Genomic DNA, 20,083 nt, shown 5'->3' on the forward strand with positions numbered 1-20,083 from the left:
TCAGTATTTTATTTTGACAGGAAGTCTACAAGGTCAGGATGTCCCCACTTAAGAGATGAAGCAAGTGGGGTTCAGAATGAGTAGACGTAGAATGCCCTGTCCCCAAGTCAGCTGAGCGAATGACATGGCCGGCATGAGAGTCCCCTCTGGGCTTGTCCCGAATTCTTGGAATCAGCAGGCCACAAAAGTGGATTCAGGCGGGAGGACCCGTTGCACAAGCCCGGCTCAAGCTCCCCAGGATGGGCTCAGCCGGCGTCCCCCCTCTGTCCCCTCTCTCCCGGCCATTCCCCCAGATCCGAGCCCCAGGGCCAACTCCCCTCTCACTGAGGGGGTGGCTCCTCTAGCTGCCCACTCTCGCCCCTCCCGGCCTCTGCTCCATTCCGTGGCACAACCATGAGGGCGACACTGGGCCTCACTCACCGGGCGAGGGCGGGTCTCCCGGAGGAAGGACTTGAGGTCTCCTCCTGCCATGAGTTCCAGCAGGATGAAGCGGGGTAGGGCCTGCAGACTCACCCCAATGCAGCGCACGATGTTCTGGTGGTTGAATTTGCTGCAGAGCAGAGGGGGAATGACCACATTTAACTGAGCTGAGTCTAGGAAAATCTTAAGCAGGAGAAGTGGGAGACCAAGTTCTGTTTTCCGCAACCGCATTATGTAAGTGTAGGTAGCAGGGATCTCACAAGGAGCCTAGGCTGGGGGGCATCTCACCGCTCAGCAGGCGGAAGAAGCAGAGAGCAGGCTGGGCAGAGGCTCAGTATTGGGCGGGAGGCAGGAGGACGCCACACAGTCCTTGGTGAGGAAGTGGGGGCGGAGGGAGGGAGGGAGGGCGAGAGAGTGGCCAGGCTCTTGGACATGGGTGCACAGACTGCTGCCTAGGACTCAAGGGGGAGCTCTTTGAGGAAGCCGCCAGGCAGAGAAGCTGTAGGAACTGCTTCCTCCAGGGACCACATGTGAACAAGAGTGAGGAAGATGGTCCTGGGCGCATCCCCTGGGGTGCTCATGGGGAGGGACTGAGTCTGGCCATGAGGCCCTACGATTTGGGACTTCTTGTTAATGGGATCTTGTTAGGACATGGCAGGGGGCAGTGGGGCCGGTGCACTCCTTGCGAGCACAGTCGTGCAGAGCTGAAGGACCACACCGCTCTTCACTGGAATCTGGTAGCGATGGGATAGCAGCCAACAGAGAGATGGGATGATTTGGGTCTCCTTCCATATCATCTTCTACTTTCCAAGTTGTATTCAATAATCATGGCTTACATGTCTAATCGGAAAATACGCTACCCTTAGAGCAAGGGGCTGAGTCTGGGGCCCATCCTCTGGGGTCTAGGCCCCATGGGCACCTCACAGGCCATCCTGGCCTTATTCCCCTGCCACTTCCACACGGAGGTGGGGGGACCCCAACCACCCCATTGTGTCTGGACGTTTGAGGCTCTCCTGTGTCACAGGAGGCCATAAGCGTGGTGAGATATCAAGGTCAAGCAACTGTGTCCTCTTGAAGGCAATCTGCTGCCAGAGCACATGCCCTCAGGAGCCCTGGGCACTGAGATTTCTCGGGAGGGGTCCCAGAGCCACACGCTGAAGGGTGCAAGCCAGCTGGTGTGGACCAGGGTGCGGGGGCCTTCCTCATCTTCGGGGGACACTTGCTTTCTACAAGATCTGAGAGCTGGACTGGTGAAGGGCCTTGTAGAAGAGTCACTGGGGTGAATGTGTGTCTTGCTCTGTCAACAACTAGCATGTGCTATTAAGAAAGGGGGCCACCCTTGCTGGATGACACAGGGGTGTTTGTTGAAGGCAGAGTGACATCTCTGTTATTAGGCCACAGAGATATTTTTCTCGGACAACCACCTGGGGCTATGTTCCTCCGGTAGGCTGTGTTAAGAATTTTAGGGAGTCTTCTGGTGGAGAGGAAGGGGGCGCTGGGGGACAACACCGCTTCCCTCAGAGACTGACAGGAATGTCTAGCAGGGGTGCGGGTGCCTCTCTGTGGCTTTAGTTACCTGATAATCAGGGCCTCCATGAGGAAATCCAGTTCGTCCTGCTCAGAACACACTTCCGGCAGCGTCTGGGCGCAGAGGGGAGGGTGGGAAGGAGAAGGCTGTGAGCCGCCGCGGGCGGAGGCTGTCGGCCAAGAGCTGGGGCCCACAGAGACTGCCGGCCAAGGTCAGGCCCAAGGTGGGGCCGCCTCTTACCTTTACGGCCACTTGCAGGGGGCTCGGGTCGCTGGGCACTCCAGACACCTGACCTTCATACACCTCCCCGAACGCACCGTGGCCCAGCCCCCTGCGCACAGGAAAAGGCAGGGTGAGGCAGAGTGGGGGGAGGGAGGGCATGAGAAGGAGACACATAAGAGGAAGGGGGTCACATACACACGCAACGCCCCCCCCCACCCCCACCTGGCTTTGCTAGACCACCCCAGGCCTTCACCACCTTGTCTGAAACCCGGCAAGAAAGGTTCCAACCAGGGATTCAGGACACCGGTTGAACGCTCATTCATTCAATGAAGACTGACTAAGTCTTTGATCTCTGCTGGGGTTGCAGAGGTGAAGACATGGCCCTGCCTGGGGAGAGGCTCCCGCACCATGGGGAGGGACAGATCGCCGGCAGACACTCCTGCGGGATGTGCTCAGTCCATGATGGAGGAAGACCTGGGGGAATCTGGAAGCTCCGAGGAGGGGCACTTGGCTCCACCTGGAGAAGGCGGGGCCCAGAGGACTCAGGAGGGAGCCCTAGAGTGGATTTTGAGGCAGGCCCTGGTCCCTCACATCTTGCTCTCCTCTCTCTGCAAACCCCATGGATAGATGGGCTGTTAAAATAAACAATTAATACCTCCCCAATTGGCCCCGGACATGAGGCCTTCTCCCGGGAGGGCTGGAAATGACCCAAGAGGCGCCTTTGCTGGCCTCTTGTGGCTAGGAAAATCCATGGTGCAGGGATGACATCCAGCCCCCAGGACTCCTCCCCCACGTGTTCCCCCCTCCCCCTGCTGCCCCGAGTGGGACACTCACCGGATGAGGGTGATGTTTTTCCGAGGCACCTCCTTCAGGTCACTGATAGAGGAGGTCTTGCCCGCAAAGCAGTAGTTGGGGTTGTAGTCCGTCATGATGGTGGAGGTGCGGAGTTTGCTCAGCTTGTACTCCGGGCTCTGAAGCTCCATCTGCATGGCCTGCAGCTCCTGGTGCTTCCGGCGGTACACTACGCACAGGCGAAGGTTAGGTTAGCTGCAACACGGCCCAACGCCTGGCCCCTTGGAGCCCAGGATGGGCTGCCTCCTCCAGGAAGCCCTCCTGGATCTCCATCTCCTCCTCGGGGATCTAAATGTTTCCATCACATTTAGGAAGACTAACAAAATGAAAGATCCTTTAAAGGAGATGGACAGTTTAAAATCATATAAATGGACAAGATCTGATTGTCTCCTATGGGGGCAGAAGCCCGTCAGCGGGGGTCCTCCGAGGAGCAGACCCAAGACAGGATTCAACGTGCAAGGATTTCATCAGAGGAAGTGGCTGAGCGGCAGTGGGGAGGGGCAGGGGCAGGCGGGGAGCGCCGTCAGGTGGTGGTGAAAATCTGACCCCCAGTGTGAGCACGAGGGAAGGTTGAGGGAAGACCCAAGAGGGCCACGCAGTCTAAACAAATTTCAGCAAGATTGCTGCAAGTTCTGAAGCCGAAGTCGGCCCTCAGAGGGGGTTCCCTGTCTCCCCGGGATGGACCTGCCTTAGAGTCTACTCAGCCCTGTCGCTGGGTGGGCCAAACATGGCGGTGGCCTTGAGAGTGCAGCTGGGTGTCCTGGTCCCTTGGCTTCCTACAGCCGGAAACTGCCAGGGACAGAAAAGCTCTCTCCGCTGGTGCCTGAGGACCCGCGTGCGTTCTAACTCCACCTTCATTATTTACAGGCTCAGCAACACCGACCGGGTCATGTGCCCTCTTTGGGCCCAGCTTCCTTCTCCGCCAGCAGGGACAGTAATTCCTGCTTGTCTCCTAAGCACCCCCACCCCCCTCTCCCTACCCTTGGGGATGGCATAAGGAAAGGAAGCCACCAGCATAAGATGGTTTTGAAAAAATTCTGAAGAGCTCTCCCAGGGCGGGTGACTGTTATCCCTGCTCTTACTGTCCATCCGTGAGAACATTCTGTAGGGCCAAGTCTGTGGGAGGCAGGACGAAACTGGGATGCACAGGGTGGCTTCTGTTTGGAAAGCCCAGTCGCCCTAGTCAGAGGCCAGGGCAAGCGAATCAATGGCTGCGAGCTCAGGCCCGCCTCTCTGAAATGCACCAACCGCGCTCAGGGGGTGAGCGAGGACTCAGTGACCCAAAGTGTGTAAGTCACCTGGCACGTGGTAAGTGTGCAGCAAGTGGACGCTCTCATCCTCCTGTCCCTTGGAAAGATGGCGTCATATAGGAAATAATGCCGGTTGCCCTCCCCCTGTCCACCCCTGACTCCCTTACTGGCCCTCCAACTCCCCAAAGGGGCTGCTCTGAAAGCCTGCTGAGCCTTCCCTCTGCCTGCCTTCATGTCCCTGCCCACCTGCCCTGTGCATTTCCAGCAGTAGGAGCCTGGCTGAGACCTGCCTATCAGCTCCTTGGCTCACAGGCCTAACAGAAACACATACAAACCAACTTTGCATTGCCTGCTTAACGTGGGGAAGGGCGGGGCTGGGGGGTGTTCCCTGGGGAGTGAGCCAAGCCAGGTGTACCCTGGAGCCCCTGTCTGATGGCAGCTGGAAGTGACTCCGGGAGTGGACTCTGGAAGTGAGGCGACCTTTAGCGACTGTGTCCTCCTCTGCAGAGTGCCTCTAGAAGGCTCAATATGGGGTTGAGGCATGGAATCAGCAGTTCCTCTAGGGAAGGAACGTGGTGCTGGGGGCTGGGGAGGGAGCTTCCATTGAGGCTGGCTTGGGCTGCTCTAATCACCACCCACCCAGAGCGACACCTCTGTATCCACAGCGAAGCAGGAGATGCTGTTCTGTTCCACCGGATCGGCCATCCTCACGACCCTGCCCCCAACCCCACACTGCCCTGGAAGCCCCAGGGCTCTGGCACACTCACCAATCATGATGCCTGAGAAAGCCAGGACCAGGGCGGCCACGAGGGCTGAGGTCACGACGGACAGGACCAGTGAGAGCGGCAGGTGGGGCTCTGGGGTGGGAGACACTGCAAGATAGGTCCCAGCGGGGCACTGTGACATCGCTGATCGCCCTCTGAGCAAGTTCCCAGAGAGAAATACCCTCCCCCACCTGGACCAATGCCAGCAGCTCCTCCCCCACCCTGGAGGCCTTCTTCTGCAGACGGCTGGGGGCAGGAAGTGGGCTCATTCTGGTTTACGACCTTCAATAGTAGCTTTTGGGTGGAGGGAACTCCTGACAGGGATCAATATAAAATTCTGGACATTGATCCCAGACATCAAGGGTGCAACAACAGGAGGAGGGTAGGAAGGTGAGCCAGGAATGGCTATGGAAGAGATTCAGAGACCTTAGGTGAGCACAGAGGCAGGACCATCCAGGAGCAGAGGGTGCCCGACAGTGACACGGGGTGGCTAAGTTACTGCCCGTGGCCCCTGCGCACTGGGGCCGGAGCGCCGGAGAGAGTGTCTGGGTGCGCAACGGCACAGCCCACACTGGGACAGCCTGCCTGGTCCTGGACACTAGATCTCACAAGGACATTGTCACTGGAATGCCAGCAGATGCGGGATACGGGATGGGGAGGAGACACAGACGTGTCCTGTGTGAACTGATGGAAACAAATGCCTTATTCCATCTGGAGACCTGTAGCAGGAGGAGGACACAGCTCTGTCTTCAAGCACCCGAGAGGTTTTGCAAGTCCAACTTGCAAACTCTTGATGGGGCAGTGAGGTCCCTGGCATGGGGGGGGGTGTTCAGTGTAGAGAGAACGGCCCCTTGATGGGAGTGTGGGGGTTCACGCCCTGGCTTACGGGTGGGACTGGACACGCTGGGGCTCCCTCCTCGGCCACGACCTGCCTTTCACACACAGGACCCTCCTCCCAGGCCTCAGAGCGCCCATATTGGGGCAGACAGACAGGTCAGATGGTTACAAAACCACGTCTGAGGTGTCCCAGAATCACGGACCCCGGCTGCACCCACCGTCGGATTGCACTCTGGGTCCGTCACCGCGCTCACCGCCTTCTTACCAATGCAGGAGACGCCATCCTCAGCCAGCACTGTCCCGTGGTCACAGAAGCAGATGACCTTGTGGCTCTCGGGGTCCACGTGGCACTCGTCTCCCTCACAGTGGCTGCAGTTTAGATAATGCTTAATATTCACTTCCCCATGGCCCTCCATCACTGGCGACAAGAAGGGAGGATCAGCCTCGGCTTGTGGCAGTGAGGACCACCCCGCACCCTGCTCCTGGCGTCTGTGCTTTATCTCTAGCGGGTCAGGGTGGGTTCTCTGGTCCCCGTCCCTCTGTACCGCCCCCCCACCAAAGGACTGCTGTGGGGAGGGATGTCCCTGACGCATCTGAAGGAGCTCAGGAGACACGAGGCTGCAATTTGTAGGCGGAGGGGAGGCTCCGAGTGTGTGCCCCTCAGTCTGGCTGGCCCCAGCTCAGGGGACTGTAACTGTTGCATTTTCTAGGACCGGCCTGCCTGAAAGTCAGTCTTTTGCCTCCAGGTCTGTATCAGACCACACATCCTGCCTTCCAGAAATGGGCCGAGATGAGCAGTGGGAAGCCTGGCCTGTGAGGGACCTGTGATCACGCCTTTGTATCCTGGACTCGTGTCCGTGGCCCTGAGGTTTTGTCTGGGCGGGAGAACTGGCCTGAGCGGGTCAGTTCTGCCGCTTGGCGGAGGGGATACCTTTTAGAGCGGGGGTGTACAGGGTGCCCAGCGGACTGATGAAGGAAACCCCGTCCTCCCCGTCCATCTCGGGGTCATTGTTTGAGGCCGCGTTGCCGCCTGTGCCAAACCAGAGAAGAGTTGAGCGCAGAGAGGCGGGGGGGCCCAGGTCTCAGCACATCTGCGCTCAGCGGGGCATGCAGGGGGCCCCCGGGGCGGGGAAGGGCCTCAGGGTGGGGCGGTGGGGAGGGAAGGGAGGCCTGGGGCACAGGGGTGGCACTTGGGGAGGGGCTCAGTAGATGCTGGGTGTGAGGGCCGCCTTCCCTCCAGGTCCGGGCCAGCCCCTTGCCGGGGAGGCCCCGCCACTGCACTGGGGCTGCTCGGAAGCAGGTCGTGTGAACAAGAATCAGAAGGGGTCTCATGTCCTCAGGCTGGACTAGCCCCTTGCTGCCTCTTCCAGAACTGGCCAGGCCAGTCGCACTGAGGAGCTGCTCTCCAGTCCCCTGGAGTCAGGCTGAGGCATGGGGGGAGGGGATGGGCCCCTGTGCCTTTAGGCTCCTGTCCCTCCTTTCAGCTGGGCTGGGTTATCTCTGGGCTCCCCCCTCAGGCTCCTCCCTCCCACCCAGAGTTTGGAAAAGAAGGGCGTCTGGTGAACACAAGCGTCTCACACACAGCGGAAAGCAAAACACAGACAGAACATCACAGTGCGGGCATGCATCGTGTCCTAATCTGTGGGGATGGTGAAGCCGCCGTCCCCCAGCCTCCCAGCCTCCCAGCCTCCCAGCCTCCCAGCCTCTCAGCTTCAGAAGGCTCTCGAGCTCTACAATGAAGCTCAGAGGAGAGCTGGGGCCTCTGGCTGGCTGTTGGCTGCTGGGCTGGGCTGGGGCGCCCCTCGGCATAGAGGGGGGCAAAGTTCTGGAAGCTGGTGGGCTGGGGCAGGGAAGGGGGAGGGTGAGGCCAGAGGCCACAGACCAGACCCTCAGGGAGCTGGCTTGGCAAAGACTCAGGCCAGGATGTCCAAAGGGAAGCACGGGCCTGGGGAGTGCGGCCGCCAAGGTTCTCGTGCTGGCGCGCCATTAGGGGTGGCTCAGAGAATCGTCTATAGGAAATCAAAGCCCTTGATCATTGGCTTTGGGGGGCGGTCGTCAAGAATGCACAAGGTCTTGAAGCTGTTGGTATGGAAGCCTCGAGGCAGGATGTTGGCGCGAGAGCCAAGATCCTGCCTCTGCCGAGAGGAAGGCGTGCATGGTGACATCACAGTCCACACTTGGGGTGGGCAGGGGAGGGCAGGCGAGGGCCGGGGAGAGGACAGGGAGTGCCTAGGACTAAGAGGGGAGGGAGTGACACCTTGAACACGAATCATCTTTACCTATATATCCTCCGCCTCCTCCACCTGAGGAGCACCCCCCGCCACCCCCTCCGAAACCCCCTCTTGTCTCCCACCCCCACTTCTTCATGGCCTGGGGGCAGGAATGTCCTCCGGTGGCACCCTCCAGCAAAGATTTTCCAGACCACAGCAAGGAAGTGTTATCATTCCAGCCACCTCCGCCACCTGCAGGAAGAGACGGAGAAAACCCCGAATGAGGGGGTGCCCGCGGGGGGAGGCAGGACGCCTCGGGCTCCAAGGATCCTTGCTCCGGCAACAGCGCTCAGCGGTTGGGGAGGGCTCTGGGCTTCGGGATCCACAGCTGGAAAAACAGGAGCGTGCCCTCTGGCCCCGTGAGACCGGCTTTGGCCACAGTGGTGTGGGGACTTGGTTTCCTTAATGCTTTGCATCCCAGCAAGGACCAGGATCTGCCAGTCCGTGGGCAGCCAACCGTCAAAATCCTTCTGGGGTCACTGCGGCGGGGTTCCTCTACACGGATCATGGACTAGGCCAGACAACACAGTGGGTTTTATTGTTTGCTGGCTCTGAAACCCTGGGCCAGCTCTAGCCCGTTCTGAGCCTCAGTTTCCTCACCTGTAGCTCGGGGATAGTCAGACTTGCCTCACTGGGTTGATGTTCAGACCGAAGGGGACAGTGGGTGTGCCAAACGCTTCCTAAACCATGACATGTGGGGACAACGATTGGGCGTAAGAGGTAGAGGACGGGTGTGCAGAGGTTTTCACACTCTGAAGCTTCGTTTTGCTGGACTGCTTCTAAAGAGCTGCTCCAAGGTCAGGGGCAGGGAAGATGGGGGTGGGGAGGGGGTTGAGGAAAGGGGTGGGCAGTCCCCTTGGGATGACAGCCGCTGGAGCTGTGCTTCCCAACGCCTGGGGCTGCGCTGAACTCTCAAGGAGGAAATGTTATTTACAGAACTGAGGTCGAAGGCAACTTTATCTTCAGGCCACAGGCCAGCCACAGTCAATCTCCCCTGCTGGCCCTTGAGATTCCAGGGTCCTCTCTATCTCCCCCTTTATTGTTCCATATGATATTTCAACAGGCAGTCTGCTCCAGAAGACCCCACCGTGTTCTCTGTTTCAGCAGGCGATGGGTGGGGTGGACCTGGAGAAACAGCCGTGGTGGGTCTGCGGAACCACTAGGGTTAATGGGCCTGGAAGGGCCTTCTGGAAGAATGTGTGGCAGAGGCGCTTCTGGACCCCCAGGGGGCAGCAGAGGGACGTCTAGGTGTGGGATCTGAGGATGGAGATCACTACTGTGCTAGAGAGAAGGAGCCGGGTTTTAGGACAGGAGGCCAAGGTCAGGAACAAGCTCGGTCTAGAACAGGGACGATCAGAACCGAATTGAGGCCCCCAGGCAAGCCAGCTTTGGGAGCTGCAGGCCTGTGGCATCTGGCCTGGGTTTCAAGCAGCTGGCCTCCCTTCTGTCAACCAAAGGGTGGCGTGTGGGCCTTTCAGGGCCGTTGATGTCTCATGGCAAAGGGAAGTCCCCTTGGCAACATTAGGGACCTGAAGTGGGCCATGAGCGTGGTAAATAAATTAGGATCACCTCGCCCTGATACCGTGTCTGCCCCTGCCCACCACCCCACCGGTGCCCAATGACTCTACCTTGTGCCCAGTGCAGTTCCAGGCTGAGGGGGTTTCTGACCCCCCCACTCCATCTTACAGCTTTTAAGCAAATGTATAGAAAAGAAAACAACCTGCCAGAGCCCCAGGAGCAGCACTGGGTCGTCCTCGTCCTCACCGAGGTCCCAACCCCTATTTCTACGCTTCCTTCTCTTCTAGCCATCTCTCACTAGAAGGGCAAGTTTGAGTACTTGCTTAATTAACCTCGAATCTTAAATGCTTCCCAAGATCCTTGGTCTGACTGTGGAGAAAAGAAAATATAAAACTGAACCGCACTTTCTCTTCCGACATGGCCGGATTTAGAGAAATCCGAATTCATACCCACTTCGGTGTCCATCTCCGATTTCTGTGTGGCTGGCTCTCACTTGGGAGCATGGATTGCCAGACTATGGAGGTTCCTGAAAGAGCCTTTGCAGCCAGACGTGCGAGCTGGTGGCCCGGGGCCTGGAGGCGCCAACCACAGGGCCGGGGAGGCCTGACTGTGCACACACTGCTTCCACCTGATCACGTCCAGCTGCATTTGAGGAAACCTGGGGAGGCTGGGCTGCCCGTCCCAGGGTGGCTGCCTGTCTCCTGTGCTCGGGGACCTCTGCAATTCAGACATCAGTAAAGACGCCTCCAGATCCCCAGGCTGCAGCCCACCCTCCCTCCCTCGACGTGGGTACCAGCCTCCCGAGCTCCCAGCTTCTCAAGCACCAGCAACCGGGATGCAGGTGTGTGATGGCGCCGGGCCGAGCCTGAGCGCACGCAATCCTGGGGGTCGGTCCCGGGGAAGCGCCGGCTTGCAGCGCCTTACCTGCGGCTCCGGAGTTGCCGTTCAACCCCAGCACCGAGGAGTTATTCTCCAGTCTCTCTGGGTGAAACGTGTCTGTCTTGGCCCCATAGGCCCTGCCGCCACCACCGGCTGCAATGATCAGGGGCACTGGCACGCCGTCCTTCATCTGTCCGGGGAGACGATCAGAGACTGAGAAAGCGAGCGGGGCTCCCACTCCGGGGACCCCTGAGCCACTGCCGTATTCAGAGTGTCAGAGTGTTTGCTGGGCTCTGGGTGACATCCCGGCGGTCTGAGAGCTTTGACCCTGTGTTGCAGGAACCCGTCTGCTCTCCCCATCCCCCACCCCCAGCTCCCATACCTGTTGGGGTTCAGTCAGAGAAGGAAAAGCACCACTAAAGAGGTGGGATGGATCTTTTCTAGAAGCTGCTCACCCTGGACTCAGAGGACTGGACGCTGGTGCTTATAAGCATGGCTCTCTGCTCCCACTTTCCTCCCTGCTCTCCGGGGCCTCTGGCTCTGACCTCCATAACTTCAAGACTAAGCTCTCAGCATCACTGTCCTGGTGTGAGGACCTAGCAGAAGCCTTTGCCTGCTTTTGCTCACGTCAGAAAAACCCACTGTGGGACAGAGGAGGGCACCATGGAACCGTCTGGAACTCTGAGGGAGGGATGGCAAGACCTGCTTGGGGCCATTGGACTGAGATGCTGGCAAGAGAAGAAAGAACCTGCCTCTTCTCATTCAGATAGGGACCCCTACATCCCTCTGGGCCTCGCTTTGCTCATCTCTGGATGGGGCTAAGGACACCTGAGATGCTCCATTCCCAGGGCTGTTGTGAGGAGCCCACTTCCTGTGTCCGTGATGCCCGAGGTCACCGCCCATGGGGAGCTGCGGCCGCCAGACTTACCTTAAACACGTAGGTGGCTCCGCCCCCGCCTCCGCCCCCTCCGGCCCACTCATGCACACTTCTGTTCACACGAATTTCTTCTTCTATCACGTTGTTCTCTCCAATGCAGACTTTCTGGATTAATCGGTTTGTCTGTGAAACAAAAAGCCCCTCAGGTGGTGCCCTAGGTTCTCTACTTGCCAGCAGACTTTCAATGCTTCATGATGGGCTCTGACGACCTCTCAGATAGTTCTGGTAGAACTGAAGCAACAAATATATATATACACACGCAGATGACTGTCACTAGAAAGTATTAGAGAAGGACCATAGGACAGCTTTGATAGAAAATGCATGTGAAGATGGGGGGCAGCAAGCAGCTTTCTTGCTGACTGGTAATCAAGGGGGGACTGCCTGTAGGAAGTGGTGTTTAGTTGGGCCTTGAAGGACAGGGAGATTTTAAAACAGAGAATAAGGGAAAGTTAGGGCACTTGAGGGGGAAGGACTAGCATGAGCCCAGGAAGAAAGAGGTGAGGAGGGAATTTGGGGAAAAGCACAAGAAGTCTCTTTGGTTCAGTAAAGTCCACGTTAGGACAGAGAAACAGTCTAGGAGGAACTGTTAGGATCCTCCAGACTCTGAAGAGGGGATGACAAAGGCCGTAGATGGTGAGGTAGGGCTGGAGGGAGTGTACATGCGAGTGAGTCAGGGAACTCAACTGGACAGTCAGATAATGGCCAGAAGCCTTGAATACAGTCAGACTTCATTCTCTAGGCAGTGGTGAGTCATTGAAGGTTTTTTTCCAATTTTAGTATATGTGCTGCCGAAGCGAGCACAACTGAAGGTTTTTTTGAGAAGTCTCAGTTTTGAAGTATCATGGGAAAAGGACACAGCAGTGCGAGGCCGAGCTCAGATTTATCCCCAGCCCACCTTTGGGGAAATCATTTCTCCTTTTTGGACACCTCTTCCCTCCCATCTAAGGTCCCACTTCTTGCCTCCAGAAATCCCCTGACACAGTCCAAAATGGAGCTCTCTGTGTCCCTGACCGAGAACAGGGTGGGGCCCCAGGAATCTGCAGATACCCCTTGATGACTGAGAAGTAGGTGTTCCAACCTCTCGGACCTCCAGGTGTGGAATGGGAATGCAGACACACAGTACACACAGCCGCAGGCGTAAGGAGAGGTGTCTAGGAGGGTGTCTCCTGTGTTAGGGACTCAATAAACAGCTGCTGCTATTTCATGTGCTCCTGGTGTGGGCTCAGGCATCTAGGAGTCCCTGGGGTTGTGCAGGAAATCCCTGGGACCCAGAATCCGGGAATCCCCCAATAACGAGGGCAGGGCTTCTGGAGCAATCAGCCTGTTTGTCTGGCACAGCAGCTAAGAAGAATGCTCCAAACATCCACCCGACTTTGGAGGAAAATGGCTTTTCTTTTACTTATTAGAAAAAAGGCCAATAAAACACCACATTTCCATTGAATGCTGCTGTGTAACCAGCCAGTGGACACGGCAATTCATCTTGAGCCACTCCTTATGCTAAAGCACTCAGGGATGCCGGCAATGAGTGCTACAGAAATTTCCAGATAAATAGCCAAGATGCAATTTGTTTTATGGCATTTTGGATTTAATGATGGAAATAATTTGATATTTTTTAGAGTGGATTTAGTGCGGGTGGAAGGTTCTGAATTGCCGTTGTAGAGAGCTGACATTTCTCCTGTGTGTGTGTGCGTGGGCTGTCCAGGTGGGAGGCGGTGGGGTTGGGCTGGGAATGGGGGTGGAGTGCTGGGGGTGGGGAACCCCGCTAACTGCTGCCTGGGGTGGCCATGAGATGTCAGGCGCATGCCTGGAGGGCTGAGCCTGGGGCAAGGGAACCCAAATGTGGGATGTCCACTGGGCAGAGCGGAGCACAAAATACAGGGTTCCAGTCTGGCTTCTTGATGGGCTGTGCTGGAGATTTGCTGAGTCACATCGGGTGAGGAACCTCACTTCCCTGGACCTGCCTCTTCCTGTGTAAATCGAGGGGCTGTCCAGTCTGAACCAGTGATATGAACAAGGTCCGTTCTCTTACACCCTGCTCCCCTCCTCTCTGTCCAGCGGCAGTCGGACCTCCACCCTTTGGGGATGCCCTCTTCCTGTGAACAGAATCTCCAGATGGCTGGGACTGCAGGAGTGGGAAGGAGGGAGCAGCTGGGCTGGGGAATGGCCTTTCTTCTAATGAGAGTCCAGACTCCCACCCATCCCCCAATGGCCATCTCTGTTCGCTTCCAGAAGTCTCCACCTGGCTGTCCACCAGACCTCTCCTACCTTGCTCCCAAACCTGCTCCCTCTACACCATTCCCAGCTCAGGTGACAGCAGCGCCCTTATTCCCATAGCTCAAGTGCAATTCTTGGAGTCACCCTTGGTCTTCTCTTTGTCTCAGTTCTTGAGCTGGTTGGGCAGGAAATCCTTTTTGATTTTGCATCCCAAATATGTCCAGAATTCAGCCACTGTCACCATCTTCATCCAAGCCACCATCATCTCTTGCCTGGACTAATGAAGTAACCACTGAATTCATTATGCTGACTCTTCCTTTGGTCCCAAGTGAGCTCTTTGCTGTACAGCGGCCAAAGTGAGTCTTATAAATCACAGCTGCTCCCTATCCCGCCTATTCCCACCGTTAGGCTCAAAACCCTTCTATAGCTTAAAAATGTCCTTGCTGGTGGTCTGATCACCTCATCTCTCACCAACCCCCACTCTTGCTCCCCCTACTCATCCCGGCTGTACTCTCCCACTCAGTGTCTTGGCTTCTGCTTGGCTGCTATCCCCAGATACGTTCCTGGTTTGATCCCTTTCATGGCCGATGCTCAGCTGTCATTTGTTCAATAGGCTTCCCTCGACCACCCTATCTATAATCGCAACTTACCCTATGCACCTGACTCTTGTTACCCTACTTCCGTTCACTGGAATACTTTCACTTCCGGGTGCTCTGATTGTTGATATTACTAGTCACTGTTCTTCCCTCTTCCCCCAACGGGAACGTTAGCTCCTTCAGAGCAAAGATCTTTCTTTTGTTCATGGATATATCTCAAGTTGCTAGAACAGTGACTGACAGATATTTGCTGAATACATTTGAATAACTGGGGGCTGTCTGGGTAGGTGCTGACCCTCACAATTTCTGCCTTGCGAGTGATGGAAGTTGTGAAATGTAACATTTAGACCAGCGGTTTTTCTACTCTGGGGACACCTGGTCATATCTGGACACATTTTTGATCGTTAATCCTGAAGGAGGCTACTGGCATCAGGGGGATAGCAGCCAGCGAGACTGCGAGAGAGCCTTTGGTGCCCACAACAGTTGCCCACAACAAAGACTCATCCGCTCCAAAATGTCAATAATGCTGATGTCAGGAAAGCCGTGCCACCAGACTGGGTGGTCATGCCACCAGATGAGGCTTGGGAGGAACTGGAGCAGCAGTAGCCGAGGGGGTTCTCCGCGGCTGGAGCCCAGGCCAGGCTCAGGTGTGACCAGGCACAAAGGAAGAGCGACTGCACACAGATGTGCTGTTGAACTAGGAAAGCTGCCAAATTCTGCCGTTTAATTCTTAAAGAGTGCACTCCATTCATTAGAAGATCCTCTTTAGGCACCATTTTTCTGCCTAGAGAGGACTGGAGATTGAAGTAGTGTCACAAAGACCCTTTCTCTCTCTCCCAGTGACTCCTGCAGGAGGAGGTGTGGGACCACAGGGAAGACCCAGGACTAACTGCCCTCCCCCCCCCCACCCACCGCAGAAGGCCTTTCTCCCCGTCCCTGCTATCCCCGGCCCTACCAGCAGGGGGCCTGGCTGAGTCTGGGCTTCTTTAGAACTCTCCTTGTGCATTCCCAAAGTTTGAGAGCAAGTAGGTTGATTAATAACATGATAAAGTGCGGCAGCCCCGAGGAACAAGTAGATTACAATTGAATTAAAAAAAAAAAAAGGACTTAGTCCTGTGAAAAGACATAACTGATTACAATCCAATCAAGTAAAAGTCCCTTGCAGAAGTCAATGCAATCTCTCTGCTTAGATGAAAGAATTACATTAGCACTCGATACATTCCTGTGGAAATTACAGCAGCCTGTAACTTAATGACTTAATATATTATATCAGGTTCGAAAGTCCTGATTATAGTTGCTAAATAAAAGTTGCGGTCCAGACATTTCTCACGTGCAAGGTTGCACCTACCGCGCTTACTCCCATTGCTTTGTTTGAACCCTGTCGGGTGGGGGTGCGGGATGGGTGCTGTGCTCTCCTCCTTGCTCCCAGCCTGAGGCCCGGCTTTTAGGAGCCCTGAGTTTATTTTGTGGAATCGTACTGCTTCCTGGGTAGTCCTTGTTACCACATCTGTCTCCCAAGGCTGCTCTTGAATGAGCTCTCGGAGAAGGGGCCTGGGACCCAGTTCCCTGCCTTGGCCCCACCCTGAGTGGAAGTTGGGTTTCCGGGGAGGGTGAGGCCTGGCCTCACCGTACTGTGTTCCTGCCAGGCCAGTCCGCACCACCAGGGTCCTGTCTCTCCCAACACAGACAAGAGGCAAACCACTGGGATGCCTAGAGTCTCCACGGCTGCTACATTCTTAGTCTTCAAAGTCTCATTCTCCTGGTGGTTTTATTTTATTTTTTTAATTATTTATTTATTTATTTGACAGAGAGAGATCACAAGTAGATAGAGAGGCAGGTAGAGAGAGAGAGAGAGGGAAGCAGGCTCCCTGCCGAGCAGAGCCCGATGTGGGACTCGATCCCAGGACCCCGAGATCATGACCTGAGCGGAAGGCAGCGGCTTAACCCACTGAGCCACCCAGGCGCCCCCTCCTGGCGGTTTTAGATCCCTGCCGGCTTTCTCAAGCCCTGCCGTTGGAGTGCTCAGTGTTTGACAGGTGGATACCCCAGTGGGATCAGAATCCAGAAAGTCTGTCTCTGGGGCTGCAGAGGATGGCAGTCTGGCTTGTCAGATGATGGGCTCTAAGTGCGGAACGAGAAAAGGGCATAGAAACCGAGGCCCAAGCAAGTGTAGGGCACGGCAGTAGCGGGAGCCAGAGTCCCTACTCCGTGCGACATTGTGAGTGGCTTTGGAAAAGTCCCTTCCCTTCTGTGCTCTTGGTTTTCTCATCTGTAAAATGTCCCGTTTACAATAAGGCCAAAGACAATGGTGCCCCAGCAAGCAAGTGTAGGAGATGGGCTTTAGCGTGTAGTCTGCTGAGAAGAACAACCATTTGCCCACTCAAGTAGGATCCAGTTCTTTAGTTTTAAGGGTCACTCTCAAAACCCGTGCCACTACCTTGGTTCCTGTGAGGATGTGAAACCCCAACAGCCACACCCAAATGGGCCCAGAAGGGGAGGGGCATTCGTAGGCAGAATGAGGGGTGAGTCCCGCCATCTTTGAAATATGAGCTCCCAGAAGGAGGGTATTCATGGTTGATGCCCTCCAAAGGGCCGCCCGGGTTCTGGTGAGTGTGAAGGAGAGGTCCCTGTTCTGGGAACTTACGCTGGGGCAGGCGTCTTCCCCCTGTTGTCCAACCAGGATGTACAGAGTGTCGCCCTTCTCCAGGTTGAAGATGCCCAGCACAGACACGCCGTGGGACCGCATCATGGTGTTCTTCCCGCCTTTCCCACCAGCAGCTCCGTAGCCTGAGATGCTGCAATGGAACAAAGCGCATGAAGACTGATTCCCTTCCTGCCAACCCAGGAGCTCCCAGGGAGCTCAGTGCCCCCACCATCGTGGTCCTGATGGTTCTCCCCTTGCTGCGCCTTGCATCAGCCATGAGGTCGGCAAGGAGGCTTCCTTTCCCACGGTCAGAAGAGGACAGTCCTGTTTACAGAGGGCTAGGGAACTGCCTCATTCCCAGAGTCAGGAAGGTAAAGAACCAGTATGGGGTACAAGAGGAAAGAGAGGGAGGAGAGGGAAGACAGAGAGAGTCTGTTTTAATGGGGGGTGTTGGGGTGATGATTTCCTGAATACCTGGCATGTCCCATTATGGTTTCTTTCCCTTGTTGAGATCAAAGGACTCATGTGACCTTAGACAAATGACTTAATGTTCCTGTTCCACGTCTGTAGAATGGGGATAATTAGTGAACCTACATTCTAGTATGTGTATGAGATTAAAGGAATTAAGACACGTAGCCACAGAACTGTGGCTAACACATAAGTTATTCCATAGTATCATACAATTATTACAACTTATATTATGTATTATTATTATTGTTATTGTTATTGTTATTATTAATGGTGGAAGTCACAGTCATTGACTGGGTATACAGTTTTCAAGTTTTCTCCCTGGGTCTAGACACAAGGAGGTCTCACATGGAATGAGCGAGGTCATTCCCGAGGTGAGCAGTGTTTCTGAGCACAGACTGTTTATTCCCATCCCACTAGTAACTCTTTCTAGAGCCATGTGTATACAGAAAACAACCAATCATGATGAATAAAAACAGAGTTGGGGGGAGCACAGGATGATTTCTGTGCCTCTTAGGTTGTCGTGATGGAGTCACACAAGGACGGGAGGAGAAGAACTCGACTGGCGAACCTTATCAGAAAAGCAGCATGTCTTGAAGACAGCTGCACGCTAGTTTCAAACGCCTCCCCAGAGACCATCTGCCAGGGAAAGGGTCTTGGGAGGTTTTTATGTCTCCATGCATTCAGATCCAAGGTCCTTTATGGAAAGCATTCAGGAAGAGATGTGAGGCGGTTTGTACATGTGCACACTGGTGGCTTCTCCACCTGTAATTCTAGGAAATGTCTCATGTTCCAAGTGTGTGAGGGGCCTCCTGGGGGCTCTCCTAAGTCAGAGCTAAGCCCCTCTGTGCAGAGAGAAGCCTGGAGGGCTGGCTGATTGCTAATGCGGCAGGTGAAGACCTGAGATCTCCATGGAATGCCACGGAGAGTCTGATGTCTGTCACCCTGTCGGTGGCCAGACACGGACTGGAGCTCACTGAAAGCTGACATGGCTCAAGGCTGTGTGCATAAGAGGAGACTGGAAATGGGCTTCAGCCCCTCCTGGGGCTTCCAAAGAAACTGGAGAGGCAGTTATCGTTATGAAAAGAGAAGTCTCACCCTAAGAGTGGCTGTATTAGGGAGGCAAAGGGGCTCTGGGGTTCTATGACCAGAGTGGACCATTTCCTAGCTATGTGTCCTCTTGGAGTCCCAGCCTCTTCTGTAGTCAGAGAAGAATCGTATCTTCTCTGAACTCATAGGGTAGCAGAGAGTTTAACGTCAAAAAGAGATCATAGGTGAAAGCCCCGAGAAAGTGACAATCTTGGCACGAAGTCCTGAAAGTCAGGTAGGTGTTCGGGGCTGGGAAGGGAGACAGGACCATGACAGGCAATGGAGCGGTGGCATGTCACTGCTGGATGTCGGGGGCGGAGGTCTGAACTCGTCCTAGTGGCAGAGATGTCGGACGGGCAGGACAGTCACACACGGAGACACAGGTGAAGGACAGGAGTCGGGCTTGCGTGAGTGGAAGTGAAGGGGCAGGGAAGCCTCTGGTAGGTGCGGCCATAGCAGGTGTTAGAGCTGGGCAGCGAGAGGACCCAGCTTTGCAGGACGGGGTGGGGGCTGGTTCCAGAGCATCCTACAAGGCGGCAGGCACGAATGCATAGGCATCTCCCCAGTAGCCATAAACAGTAGCCGCTAGTAATTTACTTGACAGGTGAGGACACGGAGGTCAGAGGGACCAAGCAACACATCTGAGGCTACACAGTTGGTCACTGGCAGACCCTGGTCCAAGCCCCCATCCCTGCAAAGAGGCCACTTTGTCTTCAACATGCTGGTGCCAGGCTTATCTGGATGCATGGCGGTGTGGTCCCACATGTTACTGGCCTATTGTCGCTCCTGACCCATTAGAAATGGAGGAGGAGACCAGGACTATTGAGGGAAAGGAAGGCATATTGGTGACAGGCAAGCAGCAGGATTATTTAGCTCAGAGAAGGGAAGCCTAGGGCAGGAGTGGGTGGTGGTGGGGGGGCTCACTCTCATTGCCCTCCCCTCCAAGGATGAACTGTGTAGAATCAAGAGAGAGTGTGTGGTGGGGGACCCCCCTGCCTTGGTTCTGCTCACTACTTGGTATTTCCAGGGCTTTGCCAGGAGAAAATCCTTTCAACCTGAAGGTGTGGTTTGCTTAGAAAACTGCTGCCCGAGGCAGAGACCTTGTCCAGCCTACTTGTGCTATGGCTGAGAGGTAAGCTATACCCCCGCTCAGCCCTTCCTGCATCATTTGCATAGTCATTTACATCAATCTGCATGCATTATGAATCATATGGAACTCCGGCAGATTAAATTTAGCCAGATTATTATATTTTAGAAGTTGTTTGTTCCTGACTCCTTTTTCCTTCCCAGCCCTTCTTTCCTATTTCTCCTGCCACTCCCACCCCCAAATATGAGCCCCGGCCCCATCTAGGTCGAGTCCTAGCTCTTGGCAGTGAGGTGGGATACAAAGAGGCCTGAGTTCTGAGTCATACACTGGGCGCTCTGCTGGCTGGGTTAACTGGGGCAAGCTGGTTAATCTCTAGGAGCCTCAGCTTCCCCACCAAGGGGCAAAAATGAGGACAGGGACCCCTGTCCTCATGAGGAGAAGTAATGGATTTGAAAAGACTGCGCAGGGATGCCAAGTGCAAGGTAGGACTCTAGGCTGGGTCGGCTCT

General features: G+C 55.6%; 1 protein-coding gene across 1 annotated transcript in view; it reads right to left on the reverse strand.

Annotated features, from left to right (window-relative positions):
• Nucleotides 1-20,083, reverse strand: part of ALK (ALK receptor tyrosine kinase) — a 680,782-nt gene that overhangs the window by 27,258 nt on the left and 633,441 nt on the right. Inside the window, exons 13-23 of the mRNA XM_045978692.1 lie at nucleotides 16,932-17,082; nucleotides 11,469-11,600; nucleotides 10,586-10,730; nucleotides 8,153-8,335; nucleotides 6,805-6,903; nucleotides 6,139-6,291; nucleotides 5,040-5,144; nucleotides 3,005-3,191; nucleotides 2,189-2,279; nucleotides 1,997-2,061; nucleotides 421-550 (exon numbers count right to left, since the gene is read on the reverse strand). Of these exons, the coding sequence (XP_045834648.1) occupies nucleotides 421-550; nucleotides 1,997-2,061; nucleotides 2,189-2,279; nucleotides 3,005-3,191; nucleotides 5,040-5,144; nucleotides 6,139-6,291; nucleotides 6,805-6,903; nucleotides 8,153-8,335; nucleotides 10,586-10,730; nucleotides 11,469-11,600; nucleotides 16,932-17,082 (1,441 nt within the window). The remainder of the gene's footprint in view (nucleotides 1-420; nucleotides 551-1,996; nucleotides 2,062-2,188; nucleotides 2,280-3,004; nucleotides 3,192-5,039; nucleotides 5,145-6,138; nucleotides 6,292-6,804; nucleotides 6,904-8,152; nucleotides 8,336-10,585; nucleotides 10,731-11,468; nucleotides 11,601-16,931; nucleotides 17,083-20,083) is intronic.

This window comes from Meles meles, chromosome 15 (assembly GCF_922984935.1).
Source record: "Meles meles chromosome 15, mMelMel3.1 paternal haplotype, whole genome shotgun sequence".
In the NCBI taxonomy this organism is placed as follows: Eukaryota; Metazoa; Chordata; class Mammalia; order Carnivora; family Mustelidae; genus Meles; species Meles meles.